Source organism: Lepisosteus oculatus, chromosome 5, assembly GCF_040954835.1.
Source record: "Lepisosteus oculatus isolate fLepOcu1 chromosome 5, fLepOcu1.hap2, whole genome shotgun sequence".
NCBI lineage: Eukaryota > Metazoa > Chordata > Actinopteri > Semionotiformes > Lepisosteidae > Lepisosteus > Lepisosteus oculatus.
This window is the reverse complement of record NC_090700.1, coordinates 16,434,552-16,458,988: the sequence shown is the minus strand read 5'-3', so window position 1 is coordinate 16,458,988 and position 24,437 is coordinate 16,434,552. Positions and strand designations below refer to the sequence as shown.

The 24,437-nt window shown below is 38.2% G+C and overlaps 1 protein-coding gene across 1 annotated transcript in view; it reads left to right on the top strand.

The window, feature by feature from the left end:
• Nucleotides 1-14,618, top strand: part of dchs1b (dachsous cadherin-related 1b) — a 162,017-nt gene extending 147,399 nt beyond the window's left edge. The window contains exons 21-22 of the mRNA XM_015341936.2: nt 619-760; nt 2,672-14,618. Coding sequence (XP_015197422.1) covers nt 619-760; nt 2,672-5,283 — 2,754 coding nt within the window. The 3' untranslated portion in view covers nt 5,284-14,618. The remainder of the gene's footprint in view (nt 1-618; nt 761-2,671) is intronic.
• Nucleotides 14,619-24,437: the final 9,819 nt, after the last annotated feature.

The following is a 24,437-nucleotide window of genomic DNA, read 5'->3' as shown; positions in this document are numbered from 1 at the left end:
TCTGTCGGACAGAAGAGAAAAGCAAACACATTACAATGTCATTGACAGTATGCCTAGAGACATTTTGAAGGCAAACGTTAGATTTTTTAATGGTAAAAAGGCATTCATACAATATGAGCCATGTGTTAAATATTTTAACAGTTTTCAACTTTGTTTTCTTAACAGGTTGCAAAGGAATGCAACTGGGTTTTGAATTCAGCAGATGTTGTCATTTTTCATAATTTTTCAACACATTACATTTGTTTTTGTAATTTCTTTTCTGGTAAATTACTATGGCTCTTTCCAGATTTAAAGAACATCAACATAGTTTTATGTGATTTTGTAAGAAAGCACACATTTGCATTTACAGTGTTCATCTAGAGTCCCTTTGTACAGCAGGAAATTTACCTGCACAATCCGAGTGAAGTATCTTGCTCAAGGTTACAACAATTCTGTTCCACCTGAGATTTGATCTCACACCTCTCCGGATCCTTAGCCTGAAGCACCTAACTGGTGCTCTGTCTTTCTTCCTGCTTTTCCTCGTACATTTTTGCATCTCATCATGCATGTCATCTCAAAAGTCCCAATTAAAGTGAATTATTATGATATTGCCCTGATGCTATGGTTTTGGTTTCCTAGGTAACTCTGCCAGAGCATTCACCACCAGGCAGTCCTGTTGTCACAGTAACCGCAACAGACAGGGATTCGGGAAAGAATGGGAAGGTCACCTATAGGGTGATGTCATCAAGTAGAGATGGCTTTTACATAGACCCAAGCAATGGTAAGGAAGTGTTTTGTTAATATTTTAAGATTTTTTTTCTATTTAGTCTCCATGTACAGTAGGATACATAGAAAAGCCATCATCAGGAGATTCCTATGACAACCCTCTTTTGCAAGTGAAATCATATTTTTTGTGTTTAGGAACAAGCAGTATATTTGGAAAAATTAAACTAAATAATAGTAGTGCAATATGGCAAAAAAGTGCACGTGTTATTCTGAGATTTTACACTTCTTTGTTGGGTGCAGGTTAGTAACACTCTTAAAGAGTGGCAATATCTACAATAATCCATGCCCTCTTGTGCTTTATTATGTTGTGAAGTGCCTCATTGTCTTTATAAAGTTATGTAAAGGTATCAAATAAAAACAAGAGCTCAAATATGTGTAGTTTTTAAAGCTTTTACATTTTGAGATGAAACCATCTGCAACAGACAGTAGCAGCTCTGATCTAAAAATAACATTTACGTTTTTCTCTCTCAATTCATTTTTTTATACTTTTTTCCCCAATGTCCCCTTTACTCCAATGGCTTTAAATAGTTGTTTCCGACTTCAAACTTTGCTCAGTTTTTTTTTAAAGCACAGTGACTTGTATGTTGCCACTAAGTCATTATTGAGCAGGGTCAGGCTTTATTTTGTCCACTTCCTGATTCTGTGGAGTATTCCCTTGACGTGAGATTCTAGAGAGAGCTCCCATTAACTCTGAAGAAAGCTCTTAGATCTGTAAGTGCTGACAGGTTTGGTTTACTTTATTTGAAATCCAGTGTTGGAAAGTGTCTGTATTAAGGTACTGCATGTGCATATGTATTTAGTGCAGATGTACAGTACAAGCTCCCTGAATTCTAACATATCTTTGGCAACATTCTTGCTGAGGAATTCACTCTGTTGGCTCTAGAATGTTTTGTTTTGATTAATTTTGGGGGGATGAAGAATGAATTGGGTTCAGTTTTACTCTTAAACAGAGAATATAAGGTGTTAGAATGTTGCACTTTAATTGATCCATCCAATGTCCCATCAGCAGTTCAAAGGCTTTTAGACAGGTGCAGTGATTCAACCTTTTTAAAATTTGGGAACTACTTAGGTAATCACTGACATAGTTAATGGAGTATGTTGTATGTCAGCAATATTGGAAAGGAACTGCACTCCAGAATAAATAGATTTTCTTGCTTTTGAAACATACACATATTTGTTTGTTTTTTTTATTTTAATGTATTTTTGATGTTGGCATATAAGCGTGAGTATCTTCAACATTCCCTTGAGGTTAATAATCTTTGCCCTCTGACAGAGAAGTTCTGTACCATTTCTACATAGGGAGTTCTACTTTTATTCATCATTAAAGTACAACCATAGGGCAGTGCTATACAGTCAGATTGGTTGGAAATGGGAATATGATGAACCCCATATGTCTGCCCTACAGGGTCTAGTTTTAATATTCTTTCTGGATTTGCTAATATACTTACTTTTAAAAACTGTATGCTTATTATAATTCAAAGGCAAAATTCCTCAGTTCCGCTTCATAGCTGTTAGCATGTTAAAGTGAAATATCAATAGTGGCTTTTATTACCATAATTTCTAGGAACTGTAGAAAGGTACCCTTTTGTACAAAGTTAAATTTAAATTAGTTCTCAATCCCTATCTCGTTTAATATAAGCACATTCTAATGGGTTTTTGTTATGATCCATAACTCAGTTCATTAACTCCAAATTGCTCTTTTCTCACTATTTTCTTTTCCCTTTTCTAAGATTCATTGCACCTTAACAAGACCAAATTTGTGAGAAAAAGACCTATAAATACAGTTCTGATACACAGAGAAGTATATTGTGCTGATGCTGAAAGGGCAAAGTAACAGTGCACTTCATGCTAACATACAGTAAGATTAATCAGTAGTATTTTTAACATTTTATATATTTTTCTACAGGTACCCTGTTTATCAGCCAGGAGGCTAAATTTGATCCAGACCGACTTGCTGTCAGCGTCGTCATTGAGGCACGTGATGGAGGCACTCCAACACTGTCATCCATTACCACTGTTCAAGTACAGGTGTCCGATGTCAATGACAATGCACCTACCTTCCACCAGTCTGAGTATAGAGCCACGGTTTCTGAGGATGGTATGCCAGGATCGACCATCCTGACTCTGGAGGCTGTAGATGGAGACCTCTCTCGAGAAAACTGTGGCTTTGACTTTGCCATCGCCAGTGGTAATGCGGGCAATGCCTTCCAGATTGAGAGCAGTGTCCGCTTCATTGAGGGAAGGGGATTCCAGACTGTGGGCACCCTCATCCTGGTAGAGCGCCTGGATTTCGAGTTTGTGTCGCAGTACAATCTGACCATTGTGGCATCAGATCGAGGTGTGCCCCAGATGAGCTCCAGTGTACCGGCTGTGATCACCATTACTGACACCAATGATAACCCCCCAGCCTTCGGCCGTGCTGAATACAGTGTGGCAGTCAATGAAGGTGTGGGGCCAGGCACTGAGATCCTTCGATTGTCTGCCTCAGACCCTGATTCTGCTCCAAATGCTGAGATCCAGTATGCAATCAGCTCAGGTGATGAGATGGAGCTTTTTACTGTGGACAGATGGACAGGAGCGCTCAGGCTGCAGCAATCCTTAGATCGGGAAATGAAATCATCCCATGTGGTTATTGTCCAGGCTTCAGATGGCCAGGGCCACTATGCTTTAGCTCCTGTCACTGTCGAGGTGAAAGACGTTAATGACAACAAGCCCTACTTTCCACTGGAAACACTGATTGCCAGCATTCAGGAGAACCAGCCCCCAAATTCTCTGGTCACCATTCTTCATGCTGTAGATTTTGACACTGGGGTTTATGGACAATTGCGCTACTACATGGTGGACAAAACTGGCGAGGGCAAGGACTCATTTTTAGTGGAACAAAACTCTGGGGAAATCAGAGCCCGATCAACATTAGACTTTGAAAAGGTGAAATCCTTTCGATTTGTGGCTCTGGCATTGGACTCTGGCAACTACTCAACAACAGTCACAGTCCAAGTGTATGTTACAGGAGAAGATGAATATGATCCAGTTTTTACCTCTTCAGAGTTTGCTTTTGAGGTGCCTGAGGGAGCTAAAAAAGGTCAGAGTATTGGCCAGGTTCAGGCCAGCGATGAAGATGAAGGTGTGGATGGAATCGTACTCTATTCATTTGCTAGTGACACTCCTTATTTTGGCATCAATGCAACCACAGGGGTGGTCTATCTGAAGATGGACAGTCAGAGCAGGCACAGTTCAGCAGGCCGTTCAAAGAGGGAAGCGAGGCAAATGACTTTAGACATAGAAGCTCATAGTCCACTAGAGTCTTCACGGGTTACCACTGCTCAGATAACTATTGATGTTACTCACACTTCCTTTGGACTTGCATCAGATGTCAACATCTTGCTGGTCATTGTCATCGCTGCATCACTTGGGGCTGTTGTAATCTTGATTGTGATTGCTGTGGCCTTGTTGATGGTGAGATCCAGGAGGAAGAGGAAGCAGGAGGAGTCCAGTAGCAGGACTGCACCCCCAGGAACTGCCTTGCAGAAGCTTGATGAGGCTAAACTGTCAGGAGGGGAGAGGATTTACCATCAGACGTTGCCTGGATACACTGGTGAACAAGGTGGAACAGGTGGAGGTTCTTATACCAGAGGAGGTTCGCTTGACCCCTCCCATTCCAGCGGACGAGGTTCTGCAGAAGCAGAAGCAGCCGAGGATGATGAGATTCGCATGATCAATGAATACCCTCGGGTGTCAAGTATCTCCTCCTCCATGCAAGACCACCTATCCACACGGGGTCCTGATTCAGGGATCCAGCAGGATGCAGACCAGCTCTCTGACATATCGTGTGAACCAGGGATGGAGGCTGGACACTGGTTCAAAGGGAAGAAAATTGGGAGTCTCAGTGGAACATTGCTGTCTGGCCAGCATCCGGTTTACAGAGATGAAGGTGGAGGATATCTGGGGGTGGGAAGGGGGCTGAACATCTCCCATCCAAAGGATTATGCATTCCCCGAAGATGGTAAGCCCTCCATAGATGGCTCTCTCACAGCCATTGTGGCCAGTGATGAGGAGCTACGGGGTAGCTATAACTGGGATTACCTCCTCAACTGGTGTCCCCAATTTCAGCCCCTTGCCAGTGTTTTCACTGAGATAGCACGACTGAAAGATGAAAGCGCTCCCCCTAATCCTCGGCGGCCCTTCCAGCCTAAAGCGAAAGCAGATCCCAAGCCTAGAATCGATCCACCACCACTCATAACTTCTGTGGCACATCCGGGGGCCAAGACTGTTCCCCCAAAGCCAGCCATTGGACGGACTTTTCCTCATCTAGCTTCTCTCCGGCGTTCTCCTATCAGCCACGAGGGTTCTATCTCCTCAGCAGCCATGTCCCCTAGCTTCTCCCCTTCTCTATCCCCTTTGGCAGCCAGGTCCCCAGCTGTTTCCCCATTTGGTGTCACCCAGGGGCCCTCGGCTTCCATGATCAGCACTGCAGAGCACTCATTGGACCATCCAGAGGAAGCTGAAATGAGCATTTAGAGCATTTTGCTTCTGAGTGCAAGGGATTGTCCCTCAAAGTGAACAATGGCGTTATCTCCTTTAATACACAGGTTCCTGAAAACACCATGTGATGAAACTATCGAGCAAAATGAGGAGTATGTACTGGACCTTATCCAAACTCAAAAGAAACCAAATGAGAAAGAACTAAGAATCTGTAGCTTTTCAGGCTTTATGTGACAATGACTTACTTGCAGGGCATGAGAAACACGATTCTTGGGTTCTACAACATTTATACTGTTACTAGAAAAAGAATCCTCTCATGGATGGGTCAGTTGATGGCTCACCTACAATTCTTTGTTTGGAACAAATGAGCCTCACCTTGATAGAATGAGCCTAGTCCTCTTGTTAGAGTTCTTTTGACTTAACAATCCTTTCAAACAGCTGAGGAACACCAGTGATGGGAAGTCATTTCTTTAAACCAACCTACCTTCTTCAGAAACAAGAGCAAAACTTGAGTATGGCTGATTACGTAAGAATCATTTCACCTGCTGTGGTGTGGTTTCAGACCCTCAGTGCTTTGCGTGTAGGAACCAAGATTACTGCCGAAACCTTGCTGCCAGAGAAGCTCAGAGGTGGTCCAGTGAGAGAGATTTCCTTTGTTCTGAATTAATTTTCAAAAGAAATATTGCCAATATACAAAGTGAAGCTGCTTAAAAAGTAAGAGAAGCTGTAAATGTCAGAATGCTGTTGTAAATTTCACCAAGCTCTAACTTAATTTTGAAATATAGGCAGCAATTTCTGGTGCCATGGCCTCAGCCTCTTCAGCACCTCTTCACCATGGATATCCCTATATGTACGGCGCTCTGGCAGATTCTTTTCTGCATTGTTTCAGTATCTACTTATCTGGATGTGTTTGGAAAATTGTGTTCTTTTTGTGTAGCCTCACTGGCTGGCCAGAGAGCTGAGTCTGTGTTCATTTAATGATCGGGGTGGCTGTGAAACTCTTTAAGTATTATTTTCTGAGGCCAAAAAGCTCATTGTCATCTTACTTAGTTTTTTCTCCATGGAAAATATCACACCACTTGTATCACTCAGACAAATACCTTTCAGTGTTCAAGACATAAAAATAACCGGTATTTGCACCTTTCGTTGTCAGAAAACTTGGCTGTTTACCAGACAGCTGGGAAAGAAGATTTTTGTTTATATGATTTATTTTGTTACATACAAACATTTTTTATCTGACTAGAGTGTGACATTACCTTTTCTCGAAGGTTGGCCTCATATTATGTATATGTCTATGTATATGAGTATGTTTGTAATGATATGTAAGCTTTTTATTTTTATCTAGGATTGCATTTCAGTGTGCCTGTGAAATATAGAGACTTTTGGTGTCTGCGGTGTGGGTGATTGGAGAGTTTTTATATTTATAAAACTGTGCTCGCTACAGCAGATTGTAGGAGATATGGAAATATTTTCCCTCAATATTGAATGGCCTCTGCAGATACGCCATGGGGATTTTTGTGTTCATTTTGACCAACCAAAAACCTAAAAAACAACAACTTGTGATGGGGAGGCCACTGTAGCTCACTTAACAAATGACAGTGGTTCAAGCGAAGGAGACACTTGGATACCATTTTTTTTCCTAATTTCAGGTTCAGGCAGCAGTGCTGACCTTCTATAACTTACACTTCTGGGATTCTAACTAAACCACTTCTTAATGTGCTGTCCAGGTTTTGTATGACTCTTTTGCAAAGTTAAAATAAGCCAATGGAAGAAGCATTTCATCTTCATTTATAAAGGTCACTGATGATGGATACATTATGACAGAAATCAACGGTCCAGTTTGCATTCAGTGATGAATTGTCAACAGTTCAAATGGGGAGGCCACAGAAATGTTGAGGAGCTTTTTCTAGAAAGAAAAACAAACAATTCATAAACCTCAACACTTGCTGCTTTTATTGTATATTGACTGGGAGAAAGGTTTCTTGACTACAAATTGTGCTTCAGCCTACAAACCTCCTGTGTGAGGATAGGTCAGTAATATCTTTCTTCTGGGTTCCAACAGTGTAGTCAGTCGTTTGTGTTTAAAATTAACAGTGAGGCTATTCAGTACAGGGCAACAGTATTCCTGTGCTGTTTCATGTGACATAATTTAAGATCTTGTATCAGGTCACTAGATACCTACACTCAGTCTAATTGCTGATGAGCATGAGGCCCTAACTATTCAAAACCACTGCGCTGATAACTGCATCTTTTTTTGAGTTGATGTTTTGTCTATAAGCAGCTAGAAATCTGCTGATTGTTTTAAGGCACCATTATCCAGTAAAATACAAAATGTGACATCATCGTGGTCTCATAGAGAAGTCAGTTCTAAAAAGGTAAAATACATATTTACATAAGTTAGGAAACCATCTTGATAGAAGCTATAAAAGCTGCAAAAAGCCTTCTTTTGCACCTGATTTTCTGAGAATATAAAAGAAATGTATCAATAACCCAAGCGAATTGGGAAGACAATTTTCTTCCCACAAAATCTCTATTTTTAAACCCCTTAATACATTTATGCTTGAGACCAAACTTAAATATTTGCCTTTGTTAGGAGCCTCAATACCATATTTGTTATATTAATCATATATATTATAATTATAATATATTAGGCAAATATTCCCAGAAATGTCTAACATTTGCTACATTGCTTGTACATTGTAAAACATATAAAACATAAGAATTGAGGGGTTTAGATAGTGATCTCATCTGTAAAACCTTACTTTTAAGATGCTGTTCAGCTTCTGACAGAAACAAATTAAGAGGTCTGAGTTAAATGTGATTTGTCAGGCAGCTTGACCCATTGTGAAGTCAAACCATCACTCTTTTGAAGCGGAGGGCCAGGCTCAACTGCTTGTGTCAAGGTTGGCTTTTGAAAGTGCAAGAGAAAACAATTAAATATTGCATCATTTGGAAAGCTGTAAAAGTTGATGGCAGCTATTACAAAAAATAATACATTCAAACACAAGGCGGAGAAAAAACTCAGCCAGAACAGTACAAACACATCTGTATAGTGTACAGATGAAGTAGAAGACACGCAAGCTGTTCTATCTTCGCTTTGAACTTCGAACTTTCCATGCTGTCATTATGTACGTAGTCCTTTCCACAGAAAGAAAGAAAACACTTGAGTTGAACTTCGAAGGCTAAATGAAGGTGGTAAAAAAATATATAATGTAAAATGAAAATAAGATACAAAGCATTAACAAATATACAGTACAGTATATAACGTTGACATAGCCCAGTAATTAATGGGATGTTCTTCCTCCATATGCTTCCATGTGGAAAACAGGCATGTTTACAGACTGACAGATTTCTGCCTCATTTCCTCTAAAAAGAGGACGAAGCAATAAGTTTTTTATTAACATGGAAGAATCAACAAAATAATCAGGGTTTACAGAATAACAAAGAAAGCCAAGAGTCTCCAAGCTGGACGAGACAAACAACAGATTGCACAAAAAATTCAACCTAACCTAAAACAGTCTAAGGTCTCTCGACCTTCTTACGTGTTTCCAATTGCTTTTCGGTTACACAATTGTTTTTTTTAACTTGGTGGTAATTCATTTTGTACAACTTTAAACAGGAACTGCTTTCTTAGAGTTCCCTGACCTGCATTGTTGATGTTTTCTGTAACCACGCATTTCAACTGCCTGTTGACGTGAGTTTTCCTCTGAACTGGTATCATGTTGTCCTTAAGCGCTTATTCCAGACTCTCATGTCTCAAGTCTGAGGATAACTGAGAGCATGCCAGGAGTATTTAAAGTTACACAGAGATGTTACAAGAAAGAGAAAATCTGTACAATGAGGTAATGACCAAACACCAAGTCATAACGTGTTTATTGTGTTTGAAACTTGACTCTTTCTACTTGGCCCAAACCACAAGCTCTAGGCCAGTCTACCTCCTTCTTAGAAATGATTATTGGCCAAGACTAAATTTATTCACTAGATTAACATATGTACTGTGGGATTTTGCCGTGGCAGAAGAACCTATCCCTTAGTTAGTTGATTCAGATTATGTACAGTGACCGTTCATTTTGGCTACCATTAGGTTTTTTATACGCCCACCTTCTTTAATGATGTACCAGTAATTCCAATTGTAATTTTATAGAGGGTGTCGTTTAAGGCATATTGCCGCTAATCGATCTCGCATACCCCATGTGCATGGCGTGGATAATCCTGAATACAGTAAGTATTGATTGGCCTTCCATTAGTGACTTAGATTCAATTACTAACCTTGTCAATCCTCTGATCAAGTGGTGCACTCTAAAGGTAGCAAATTCATGTTATATTTGTACAGGAATACAAAACAATACATACAGTATTTTGAAATCTGTTTTGCTATTGATAACTGTATATTTAATTTGTATTGTGCAGTGTTTCATAATATTACTAAAATAGTGAATAGCCCAAGTCTTGTTCATGTTCTGCCATATTTGATTGAAGCCATGCTTTCAATTTCTTGGATCTTTTTGGAATTGTTTTTTCCCAAAAATGAACAATATATGTTTAATTAAGGTTTCTGGTTGACCCCTAGTGTAAGAAGTTTTAATACTATTCAGACACTTGCCTTGAAATAAAATCCTGGAATTTCCATTCCATTTATTTTTTCATCAACAAGTTGCATTTATTGACAGTCTTGGAATCTGTGGTTTTATTTTAATTGTTAACATGTTGGTAGAAATGTACCTTTATTAGTTTGGAGCAGACTCCTCCAAAAAGCATAATTAAGAGTCTGATAAGTCTCACTCCTCTCAATTTGTCAAATCCTGAGAAAACATTCCAGGGAGAAAGAAAATGGGATACATTCCCTTTGGATTTTGGTTTTGGCTCTTCTTAGCTCTGTAATAACTAAGTCGGTGGATACTGTCACATTATGGATGCAGGGAAATTCAAAACAATTCAAATCATTTACAAAGTGAAGCACAATTATCAATTTCCCAGGAGGCTATACTGAGATAATTTGGAATTGCTTTGTAAATAGCTGTTTTATTACAATCTCAAATATCATAGCAGGTTTTTCTTTTTTCACTTCATTGTACACTGAAGGTCTACATGCCAATAGCCATTTGGACCTCGCCACCTTTTTATGTGTTATTTAACAAAAGGCTTACCTCATTTTCCTTCTCCACAATTCTAATATGGAAGAATAGGAGACTTCAATGGGGTGATTGCATAAGTTAAGGTTCTCTGTGACCATTTAATATGTGTGTAACAAATGCTGTTCGAGTGCTTGACGGTACTTTAGTATGTCATTTTTCCTCAAAGTGATACGGTATAGGATTGCCTTGAAGTTGTGTCCTGAAACACCCCACAAAACGTAGAACTATGTGGTCAACCTAGACTGAGGAGGACATCTTTAAAAAGCATCTCATTGAAGAAAAATACTTACAATAATACTTAGTTGAGTTCCTTTGTGTGACTCAATTTTGTTTCCGTCTTATAAGAAAAAAAGTGTTTTGTCAGTGTTTATTGTTGTTAATTGATTGATCTTAAATGACAAAGACGTATCACAAATGTAAATAGACTAAATATTTTTTTAAGCAGACTGGGGTCCAGAGAGAATGTTTTCTCCTCTGATATGCTTCAGAGAATGACGACCAGAGAATTGTTCAGTTTTTATTTGAAATTCAGTGACTATGTTCACAGTGTGTAGTGTCTCCACATATTTTGTAGTGAATATCACTCCATTTTAACTGCATGTTAAACATACAGGGTATAGATACACTCTAGATACAATTTCGTTTCTCTCATGTTGGTCATCACATCTGGTTCCTATCAGCTACAGTATGTCTACAAATAAATGCTGACCTCCAGCTTATAAGTTCAAAAAGGGCCTGTGGCATGATGTTGAAATTCCCTTTTTTGTTATCTTGTAGTAAAAAATCGATTGAAAGCCTAAGTTATAAAGTGATCAAACTACTGGGAGACAACTTGCTGGTAGAAAGCTATAGTAAACCTTAAGCATCAGTGGTTAGGCACACGCACAGAGAAAGCCCTGAGTTTGTCAATGTCTTTAGAATTAAGAGAAGGGAATTTGTTACTACTGTATAAGTGCACTCGACTTAACCAGACTGTTTTCAGTATTAATGGGTTGGAGTGTAGATCCTGCATCTTTGCCTTAAGGTGGGTGGAAAGGTGTATTTATTCTTTTCTTTCTCAACATAATTGGAACCTAAAGAAGACTATATTGTATTAAGTTTGGATCCGCAGGCATAAACATCTTCAGGTATCTTGCTGTGCATACTGTCCTACTTAAACCTTGAGAGGAAGGGTTCAGGAAAAACCTTAACTTTCCCAAAGTGAATATCCAATACGTACAGTAATTGCCGATGTTTTGGTGCTTGTGCCTTGTCATTATTTAAGTACTTATATCACCTGCTCTTTTAAATTAGCACTATAAAATAGAAAATTCTCATGCCAGAGCAGTGCAACCTAGGTTTTAGTCAAAAACAAAGAAAACATTCTGTCCAAGAAAGTCATCAAACATCCCAAGCACTGTATTGCATATTAACACACCCTGTAAAGATACTACTACTGTACCAAATTACATATGGTATCAGTAATGTGAAGCTGATTCTCATTTTTTGTAGTTAATGCTAGTTCCTGAGAAATACAGTACTTTATTTTTTAATTTAAAAATGTTGACACAGGAACCTGAGGAAGGCTAGAACTTTTCAGTCATTTGTTTTTCTGCTTCATCTATCATAGATATACAGTATTCTACCATAAGCAGCTGAAGAAATATACTGAAGACATGCAGCCCCCGTAGATACCTGCTAACGTGGGCTTATTCTGGGGCGGCCTTGCTCTTAGGTCGAACCCATAACCTCTCCAATAAGTACATGTGCTGCACACAAGGCCATGTGCTTAGTAATTGAACACCAAGGTAAATCAAATAAAAGAGTGATTTAAAGTCAACTTAAAGCTGCTTCACATAAAAGCCTGCTCTTTACAACCCCAATCCTGCACTCAGAAGCTTTATTTTTACAAATTAACACCATATGCACAAAACACAGAATTGAAGAGTACTTTTTTCTTCTTCCTTCAAAAAAAACTCTTAATAAGGAGACTCGTGGAAAAGAAATTCAAGGACGTTCCACCCCAGATTCCAGTACTGTTTTTGATCTTCTGTGCATTTCTAATTCTTCAAAAGGTCAATACATACTGTATATCGCTGACCTTGTCACAGTGAACCTGACTTTCCCAAATCTCTAGTTCATTAACTTTGGGCTTAATTGTTCACTGTCGGCTACCTGTTATTTATTTAAATCTGTTTACCCTAATATGTTCTCATTGTCAGGATGCTGAGGAGTTTAAAGTTATTATAGGTGGTGTGCATTAATATCTGTCAGCTTTCTAACACATTTAAACTACTGGAAATTGGGAAGTAGACAGGGGTCACTGTATTTACAACATGTGTGACATCTGAGATAGTATTGATATCAGGAATAATCAGAGACATCTTATTTGCAAAGCCCAGACACAGCTGTGTGGGGGAAGCAAATGGGTGTTGTCAAGCTGATGTAGTTTTCTGGGGCGGGGGGGTTGCGCAGCCATGACTGTCTCTGTATTTAAAATGTGTGCACACAAAAGTTGCCATATAAGGCACAAGTGTGTTTCTAATATCTAGTGTTCTTTTCCATGTCAGTGACCTGTTAACTCTGGTTTAGCATTCATAAAGAATATGGATCTATAGCTGATTTAAAGATAATTCTGGGTTTTTTATCTGCAAGGTTAGAAGTCATCAATAAATCCTCCCAAGATTTTAGAATCCCACCAAATTTTGTCACATAATGATGTATTGCGTTCATTCTTATTCTTTAATTTAGCTTTACTGTATTGTATTATATATCTGTGTTCTTCAGAATTTATAAATATACATTTCATAGAAGAAATAATCACCTTGAAGGCACTTCAAGTGTTTTGGCGCATCCCAGAAATTAACTTGTTTAGTCTCATGACCACAGTTCGCATTACGTCACTTGTACAAGCAACTGAGTGTTGGCTGAACCTGCCCTGGCTGATGAAACATGTAGGGCAGACATCCTTCATAATGAAACTGGATCTCATTTTGTCAGTACTCCCTAGTCTGTGCTTGCAGAAAGGATGTAACCTGACCTTGATGTGTTTGACATCATTATACTGTATGTACACTTGGATTGGCTCGTATATTTTCTTAGAGGGACATTTTAAACAGAAAAGCAGCAGAGGTGCTGAAACAACATGTAGAAATAAAAAGTCAAACGACTCATTGAGATACCCCGGACATTGAAAATCAAAGTACACTGATGAATGTGCATACTGTATGCACAGTTGTATTTCACCCATAGTTTCAAATGCGAACATTTAAACATGGTTAAAGCTACAAATCCAGACAGGTTTAAATGCAAATTATAAAAATTCAGACAAAGACAAATCTACTGAAAGCTAAAAATCTAATTATTGTAGCTAAGAAGCATTTAGCTGATGATAATTGTCCCAACTAATTTCTCTCTGTATTCTGGCATAATTGCGTATGACAGTCCAGTTTAACATTGATGTGTATTCAGTAAAATATTGCTTGTCTTAGCCCCGCATCAAATCACAACTTTGATCCACATGCCGATCACAAATTCCAAACTGCATAGTTGAAGAAGGGCATTAGGTGTGTACAGAAAGCCACCAGAAAGGGCTATGTTCTGAGTTCGTAATTGTTGAGATGGGTCAAGCTTTTGATTATGTCCAGGCCTTAGTCCTTAACCCAAGAGTTTAAGTCTTGCTGATAAGTTAGTTAAAAACATGGAATTGGTCAGTAGCAGGCAGACATAATTATTTCAAAAACCGGTCGCACACATAGTTATTTGATAAGTGCACACATAGTTTAGCTTTAAAAAGAATAAAAGTGGTATTTTTTGTTATCAATGAAGATACGTTTCTTCTCCTTTTTTGTATTTCTGGACCTCAGTCTTTGAAGACCTCTCTACTTGTTAGTTTAACATTTACTGTACATAAGTATTCTGACTCACTTGCAATAAGGCATTCACTTTCTTGGCATGACTTCAGTCATAAACCTTTTGTACATTAATGTAAGTTTTAAGTGGGAAGGAAAGCAAATGTCATTTTTATTTATTTTTTACCTGTTGTAAAGCCTTTGTTTTGTTTTTTCAATGTATTCTTGAAGTTGCATGTGTTCTTGGAAGATTTGTATGTAGCTGTACATTGTTAGGCAGATACTCGCTAGATATTTCTGCCCCTGGACTTTATACTTGAGCACTAAAGTGCCAATATTTCTTTTTTGGTGCCATTGTTTTGATAACAGATGCCTTAATAAACTTAATGGACATATTTGTTAAAAACTGTCTTGGGTTCATTATTAACATATATCTTTTGAAAACATTCAAAATTTAAAGAACAATGAGAACTGGCTTATTTGCTCAAATCCTATACTGTATTAATATGTTTATCCCAAAGCCCTGAGGATTTTTAAAGGATCTTGATACGGATGCAGCCATGTAGAATGTGTGAGGTGTCAGTCTGTATACGACAGTTGGTGTTGCAATATCACGGACAGCACTGTGTCATGCCGTTTTTATTTTTTTTTAATAATCAGATGCAGGACTGCACTACTTCCAAATTGCCAGGTAGCACATTGAATCCTTAAAGTACCGGAGCTGTGTGCAGTTGACAGACAAGTCAGTACAATATTAAACATTTATTGTACACAAAGAACTGGACACATTTGATAACGGAATATGCTGTAGGTCCACTCACAATTCAAGAACTGGAAATCGTGAATTGTCTCTTGACATTTTGATTTGATCTATTGTCTACTACCAGCAAAGCAGGGACCCCTATTGGTTTCGAATGTGTACTGAGCTGAAAAGCTGAAATCCTAGACTGACACTTCATCTAAGTATACCACACCTGCGTCACCACAGAAGGCAGTGGAGGCATGTTGTCCTGCTGTTGCTGTGTTGAATCTCCCTGACAAATCCTCTTGAGGATTACCCCCCATCCCTCCAAGATCCTGCCGTGCTAGTTGCGTGACTAGAAGGAGTGAAAAAAAAGTCTTCAAAACCCACTGGCACGCGATCCATAAAACTATTTTTGGAGCATGTTCTTTTTTTTTTCTTTAAAGAAAAAATACTGAAAGAAAGAACAGCAGGGAAACAGCGTCTGTTTCTCATTTGCCTCCCTTCCCTCCTCGCTTGCCAGAGGAGGGTTGCTGGACTTGGGTAGTGAGTGAGGCTTTTACTGCAGAGGTGCGTTCGCTGTGCGAAGGAGTCTGAGGATTGCCGGCTCCTGAGGTCCTGTCACTTAGCAACCACCCAAACCTGCTTCTCATTAGCAGGACAGCTGCTTGTGTTACAGGCCTCTGCATTTTTGTTTTCCTTCAACCTCAGCTTTCCATCTTCAACGTTGCGGGCCTGATGAGAGTTTTATTGATTTTTTTCAAAGAAAACATATCAAGAAAATGTATTTAAAAAAATTGAATTTCAAAATCTGTATTTCCGTTTATTTTGGAATGATTAACAGGAGCACAGAACAGGTTTAACTGCTTAATTCTTATTGTTTTATGGTACTTTCATCTAAAATTTGTATTATGGGTATATGGAAACCTAAATAATCGTTAGAAAATTATAGGCATGACTTAAACACTTTCTGTGCCTTTTACCACATCAATAAACCACAGTTTTCAAATGGATTCAAGGCTGTTATACAAGTATACCTCCAAAGAAGAATATATGATGATATCCAATATTTTGGTGATGTGGGGTTCTCTGCATGTGATTTGATGAGGTCAACACTGGTATACAGTGCAATTCTTATCTGCTTGTTAGTGCCTTATTATACCCATGCCTGCTGGGATTCAGTCATGCGAGCTGCATTTTCCAAAGACATGCTGTACCTTTTTTAAGGTGGAAGTTTCCCTTTAGTGGGTTTGCACTTTGTAGAAACGCCAGTGCCCAAGTGGGTATACATGCCAGCAGCCTGCTAACCATGGCTGAGCATGTTCAGCAGGCGCCTCATTTGCCCACTAGGGGATCTTGTGAATATCCTGCATTTACAGGAGGCTCAACTAAAATCATACAGAACGTCAGCACAAATTAGAGGATTGTGCATTTATGACTAAGGATCAGAGAAACCTCTTTGCGCAGAGGTTGTGGGTATCTGTCACAAGCATGATTTCTCAGTTGCACTGTGAAAGCAGAAAAGGCTTGATGAAATCTTCAAGCCACTAGCAGCCAAATGAGCAAAACAGACCAAAGACTTTCTGTATTTGTATCCTTTTCCATGCCCTTATGAGCAGGGGATATAATCCCTTCAGCAATATTCACACAAACAGCTCACAAGTGACGCTACTCAGGGATAAAGCTGTATAAAAGCACAGATTAGAAGAAGGGTATAAAAACATTAAAAATATACAGTATCTCTTTTAGAATGGTGAAGTCAATCATTAAGATGTGGATGGCACCCAGACACTTCCTAGATGAGGTAATTTATCCGGACTGAGCAGCCTGGCAAGGAGGAAACTGGTTCAGGATGCCACCATGAGGCCAACAGCAACTTTGAAAAACTACAGAGTTCAATGGCTGAAATGGGAGAAAATGTGGGAAAAAAGTCAATAAAGAGAAGTGACTTCACAAAGTTGGCTTGTACTGCAGAATGGAAAATCCATCTCATCTCCTGCATAGAATGTGCAACAAAGCATGTAAATAATACTGAAACAAAAGGTTTTGTGGTCAAACAAGACAAAATTGGAACGTTTGGTATAAATGCAAAGCGTTACATCTCATGAACACAGTATAGTGCATCACTTAGTCAACAGCATCCTTTCTGTCAAGCATGGTGGTGGCAGCATTATGTTATAGCTCTGCATCTCATCAGCAGGGACTGGGAAGCTTGTCAAGTCTGATGGGAACAGAAAAGAAGCAAAATACTGGCAGATCCAAGAGGAAAACCTGCTTCAGACCTAAAACTGGGACAAAAAATCAGCTTTCATCTGGACAGTGACCCAAAGCTACAATGAAGTTGCTTAAAAATAACAAACTGAATGTCCTTGAGTCCTGAGTTGAATCCAATTGACAGCCTATAAAAAAGACTTCACAACTGCTGTCCATAAGCAATCCTCAAACAACTTGAAAGAGCTTGAACAAATCTGCCAAGAAAAATGGGCAAAAATTGCACCTAGTCAGTGTCAGTGTCAGCGTGCAAAATAAGTAGACTTTCCCAAAAAAGGCTTATGGCTGTAATTGCTGCCAAATGTGCTTCCACTAAGTATTTTGTTCACGTGTCTGAATACTTATGTAATCAAAACATTTTTTTTTTGCTGACATTTACTGTAACTTATCCTCAGATGTCTTCAGTTTTAGCTTTCAGATTTTGAATAAAATTTTAATTCTTGTCATTCTATATATCAAAATTTAAAAACCATTTTTCTGAAAACTTCCTGAAGGCACTGTAAGTTCCTCCTTTGTCCTTATATTCAGCCTAAGCACTCATGCTTCATCAAGTAGTATACTGTAGATCTAAGGAGGAGTCATATGCTTTAAACAGCGGTATTATCCAGCGCTATAGCATATCACAAATGTGCATCAGTGATTTCCTATTGGGCAATACATGACAGTACTCAAACAGAGATTTTGAAATATACTGTATAGTCCAAATGGTGGAAACGTTGCTCTCTCCCTCAGAGTATACTGTAGCTAGTTACAGGCTTTCAATTCTCTATTCAATTTCATGTCCACAAATTGAGTCAACTGAGATCACTCATGCACAGCTGTCTGTATGGTCTCCTCTCTTACATAACATTCATAACCTTACTTATGTTCATAATGAATAATGGAACATAAATGAAGTACTGTAATTACCAAAATAACTGCCTCATAAATCAACATATGGTAACTTGGCTTACATAAAGGTATTTCAATAGCTTGTTCAGGGTATTGTACCTCCTTAAAGATATTCCTTTGAGTGAAAATGCAGAGTTATTTGGATAAATCCTAAAAATTAAACAGAATCATAAACAATCTAAATTTCAAAATATTTTAGGGAGAGAAGTATCTTATTCCAAAATGCATATTAAAAAATAAAGAAAATGCGCATGAATTTGTGCCTGAAAAGAACCATCATGTATTACCGTAACAAATTCACAGATAAGGTCATAAGTTGTAAGGTAAAATGACACAATCTTTTTTGTAGCAGATGTGCTGACTTTTGAACTGAACAGTCATGACATTGGTAAATTCTGCTGATTAGCCTTTGTCATCAAAGATACTTTGAAAGTCACAGGCTAGGCGTACATGTGGCCAGTGTTAGAAACACTGACGTACAGGCCGTGCATCTGAGTTGCATGTTTTTCCCATGTTTCAGATGCTGCCTTCATTGATTCTTTTCCCATCTGCTCATGAGGTCTGGAGTAGTATGTGCCTTTTCACTGGTCTCTGAGCCCTAGATGACACTCCATCTCAGCTAACAGTGTTCCATGTGGCTCGGGTCTGAGAAATAGGGTATACATGGCATAACTGTAACAATTTCTTCTTGCACAAAAGCTATTGTTAAATGAACAGCAGAAGGATGTGCAGTGACCTGTTGGAATCGTGTTGCATCTGGATGAACAAGTGGGAAGAGCAGCAGATAGAATCCCGGGACTTGATCAATGTAGTTGCTTGTAATCAAGTCGCCATCAATCACTGCAGGTAAATTCCTTAATTTCTGTAGCAGCTTCTGTAGTCACTCCTGGCTAGACCCTCACGTTTGGTCCACCACAACACCCTTGATAAGACACCACAGTTTATACTGAGTTCATAATGAGAACATTCTCTCCCATACTGTATATTTGTCTAGCATTGCCATACTTTTTAGTTACATCATTTTGTCTGGTTATACATATTTGACTCTGAACACTCCAGACATTGAATGACAGCATACAGTCAAACATACAGATCACAAAAGGACTCTGTTCTCTTGATGAGGCATACCGTATTGTTATTTGCTGTATTTATTTTCTGTTTTTAAGGCTTTACCTCACCACCTGTGCCCAACAACTCTCACTAATGTGGTGATTTAGTTACATGAATGTATCAAAGCCTGTCATGAATGCTTAATTAAGCAAAATATGCTAAAACATTTTAATCATTTTAATCCCAATTCTGCAGATTTTATTTTTCTAAACCATACAGATGTATAGATATACAGTAGAGTGATAAGGTTCTTTTGATGCACAGTATACATTAACGTCATACTACCATATGCAATATATTATTATTCTGTAGATGTCTTCTGCAAAAATTCTGCATTCCCTTATCTAAATTAATGTTTTTAAAGGCCAGCTGGGACCCTAAAGATATCTATTTACCTCTCAGGGTGATTTTCTAGGGATTTGGAGAAATTCCTAATAGATTTCCACATTCCCCCTGAGTTTTTTTTTAAAAGACCTCGTACTGATATCCTCAAGGGCAATACCACATTTCCATCTGCTGCTGACAATGAATGAAAAAAGACCTTTTAAAAACCACTCCTGCTCCTATTCACCATCACTGGTGAACTTTGACAGCAGCGATCTATTATCCACCAAACAGAAAGGGGATGAACACAAATAAAAGCAAGGATTAGCTTTTTCAGCCTTAATGCAAAAAGAAATCCACACTAAATATGGATAACAAAGATACAGTGATTTCTTGGTGAGTGATTTTTTGCAGAATATTGTCTTTTCTTGCTTTTTTTCTAAAACTATTCATTGAGAATGTTGTTTTATTTTGAGTTACAATATGTTTGTACATTTTAATTTCTTAATTGTAATATGCTTTGAATTTTATATGGTACCCTTCAGTGCTAGGACAACACAAAGTGCTCTGCACACTCTAAAAACAAGGTAATTTTGCACATTCAAATATCTTATGACTCTATGAAATACTGCATAAAATTAAACAGCCAGAATCAAATAGCCAAATGCATGCAGCATTCTAAACAGTTATGGAAACTTCACATACGCTTAGTTGCAAAGATAAATCTTTAACCCTTCCACACTCATACTCCCTGAAGCTGTGATGGTTGAGGTTTTAGACTATGATGTTTCTTAGAGCTGTGGTGTCCTTGAATTAGTAACATCTACCAGGTTACTGATCTTTGTCTGGGCCTCATAGTAACAGTGAAGCTGAAAGATTTATTGCTATGGAGAAGATGCCTGGTACAAAAAAATGGAGAGTGGAGGCAAGGCAATTATGTCTCAATAACAGCAGGACTTTTTATAATTTTCTTTTCTGAATCCATTTTCCTGGACTTTGCTGCAATTCACTTTTATACTGCAGATCTGTTTATCCAATGATTAAACAATCAAACACAAAGAGGGTAAGTGAGATAACTACTGTTCTTTATAATCTGAAGAAAATGTAATACTTTTTATGTACTTTTGCAGGGGTTGCTTAACTTGGTTGGCTGGAAAAACCATCTGAAAACATAATTACGTTTTCCAGGATACTAAGTCATTTGTGGTATGATCACTCTAATTGGATATGATCTCTGCCATAAAGGGAATGAACCCATTTTGATCATTATTTATGACAGAGTAAGGCTTGTGGATTTTGGAAAGGTGCTTGGATACATTCAGTTGAATAAATTAAAGGAAAATCCAGAGCAAAGTTATCAGTTTTACAGCAGCATTTTACATGAGCATTTTGCAAATGTGGCAGAGCATTCATGGCATTCATTCTATTAAAATCCAGGCATTTAGAGTGAATAAAAATTTACAGCTAATACTAGATGATGGGTGTTTTGTAAACCCAAGAAAATCCTAGAATAAAAGAATCCATTTGATGTGTGGGTGAATTTTTTGTAGTGTGCCCAAGAATCCGTATGACATTGTTTTTCCCCTGACGTGCGAATATTTCCTAGGATTTGAAAGTTCATCTTCATTTTCTGAATCTATTCTAAACCACACTGCCTTAAACTGGGTTTAATAAGGCTAAACAAATGCATCCTAAAGTTATTAATATGGCTAGTCAAGGAAGCCATTTATGTAGGGCGGTTTAGATATCAAAGGTTGGCACACTTAAGAATTGCCTATTTTATTTATTTACTGTCTTTTTGATTAAAAAGAGCACAGTTTCCACAGCTCTCTGGTGGTACAAATACATATACAGTCTTCAAATGCTGTGTTTACTTCACAATTGTGGATTGCAGTATAACCAGAGCACACGATTGAAGTCAGCAAAAGCCATTCTTGCCATTTGTATTATATTTCCTTTGTATAACAAATACAGAGAATTGTGGGGAAATAACTTTAAAATTCTCTGCTCCAAGAATGGCTTTGTCTTGCCATTTTGGCAGTGTGTTTTGATGGGAAAATTCCGGTTTATTTTTTTTTGTTAAACAAAAGAAGTAGCTGGAAATGTTCAGAATCCACAATCATAATAAAAATGTAAATTCTAAAATCCCTAGGAAATATAAGTATTAACAACTTTTCCATCATATACAGTAGCATATTCTGTATATCTTGAAATTCTGTAATGTCTTTAATTACTGCTTACTTGGATTGAGCATCAAGACTCTTTTTTAAGTAATTTTATTGTCTTACCACACACTTCTTGCTAACAATTAACTTGTAGTGGCAAAATTTCAAATTAAACAAACAGTACTATTTAATAACAAAAGCTGTCAAAAAATATCAAGGATAAAATTCAGAAGTATTAAACTAAGGGTTATTTCAAATTTTCCCTCATGTATTTTTATTATTGTATTTTCTTAAAAAATAACAGCAAGAAAATATATTTTAGCTTTAAAGGCCACTTTCCAGAAGTCTACTTTTGTCATTAAATGTTCTTCCTTTTGAAACTACTTTATTGTTATAACCTTAGTGGTAGAACTCAGGTTATTCTCTTTAGCTTGATATATCTGTGGGTCATACAATGTGGGTAGAGTCTTAGTTTGGCGAAGGACAGAGATTGATGGAGTGAACATGGACAACTTCCAGTTCCCTACCAACGAGCTTCGCTGTCTCGATCTAGGGAGAGATTGTTTTGTTGCCTGACAACCCTCCTCCCCAGCCATGAAGCGGGCAAGACATGAAACATACTGAAGTTTTGACAATTCCGCCCTGACATTTGGCTGCGCTGGGCCTCAGACAGTTAAATCCCTTTCACTACCAATTACTGCTGAAGGGAGGCTCTTTAAAACCCACTTCGAAGGGCCGTCTTGGCATATTTTTATACTTTTGCTTTTTCCAGTTGGTTATCCTCCAATCACCCTCACCCTAGCAACTCCCTCCCCTCACTCCTAAACTCTACCAGCTAAACCCATCACAGACTCTTAAGGTTTTGGCTCTCCCACTGGTTTCATTCCTTAAACATAAATCAACACAACATCGTAAGTGTTTCCCAAGGGCTAGAATAACACATACGGCTGACTGAGAATGAAATATTTAAGAGCACATTAAGGTGTAGGATGGCAGTCTTTGAGAGACTTCAGATCGAAGTGTTTGAGTGCCTGGTACATTTAAACTCTGCCAGGACCAGATGAATGAATTTTTATTCTTCATTCTCCTGCAGTATTTTCATATCAGAAAATGCAAATTCTCCCAATCCCTCTCTCATTTGCTATTTTACATGATTTTCATGCTCTCTGTAATTAATTGGTTAAAGTCTGCATTACAGCCTATGGACTGATTTCGTTTTCTTTTTGTATAAATAGAGTAAGTGCTCTATGTTTCTTAGAGCTCAAATATTGTAGAGCACTATTTATATCTAGCTCTTTGGTAAACCAATGTCCACTTCGATTCTACAGTTTAAATTAGTTGTTCACTGAAAATCTTCTCTTGCTCCTTTTTGAAGCTCAGATTCAAAGATATTTTTCGATAATATCTTTCAAGTCCCAGCAGGCCATAAAGGATTACATTTTGCAGTGAAGAATGGTGGCCTGTGCTGCTTGTAAGGCGCTTTCATATTTCTTACTACTATTAAACAGGCAGACTGATTTGAACAAATGGACTAATCTTCCTATTTATCTTCAAGCTCACATCTCCACAACGCAAATGTAGTAAATGTTTCCTTGCTGTGATTCCTCAACCTCTCCCGTTTGGGACAGATTGCATCGGAGATTTGAAAATTCATATGAAGAGGGAAGCATCCCCGATTTAAATCCTCCATTCTACAGCATGAAAGGTCTGTGGGGAGAGCACCTCTGCCAAACTTTACATTTTATTCTACTCTTTTGTTTTGCCTTGGCTGTCTTCTTGGTTTAATCCTGATACTCCCGTATCTTGGCATCCTCTTGAAGAAAGTCTGGTTTCTCCATGTAGATGTCTTGATTTAATTTATACTGGGGTATCACTTAGATATTGTAGATTGCATTTCGGCCTCATAATTATGCCATTAATTACATTTTGGCATTCAGATTCACAAAATCACTGAAGATGTGGCAAACCCATTCTCCTCTTTTCCATAATCATATACCCCTCACAGGAAATTCCCCTTTCTCTCTTTTGAGATTCGCTTTCTAGTTGACATTTGTAATGAGGATGTGCTCATTCCATGACATTGAGAGTTGCTTATGTTGTTCCTTGGGAGGTCCTTGGGTCATTTATTTGACCTCAGGGGCACAATGTAGAGTTTGCTTCCAATACTTGTGTTTTTGAATTCCAGTCTCTATACAGTGCAAACACTTAACTTTGGTTTCAGTTTGGAACACTACCTTTAACGTTTCAGACAACAAAAAACATTTACCGAAATAAAGCATTTGGCAAAATATAAATTCAGCTTCCAAAAAACTCAACCTTGGAATGATCCACTTACATTTTCTTCACAGAGTGTATTTGATACCTTGTAAAAGGTGTGATATGAAGTGTCTATAGAGCCCCGTGTATTGTCAGTCTGGAGGGTTTTGTAAGCACTTTTTTACGTCTTGTAAGTGTTCAGAAGTGGTTTTCCTCATTCCCCATTATTCAAAATTAGGCTATTCACTGTTTCTTCTTGTTATTCTTGCTGGTTCATGATGCTAATACTGGCGTCCTGCAGTTTATATAACTGATTGGGTTGGTTGGTTGATTGGTTGTTTGGTATGACCGCAGCTACTGTAGAAAGATGGTAAAAAGAACCTGCACTGGGAGCCTCTGCGCTCTGTCCTGTGGCATCACTGGATCCTGGCCTGTCCTGACATCTTTACATGCTGGAAACCAACAG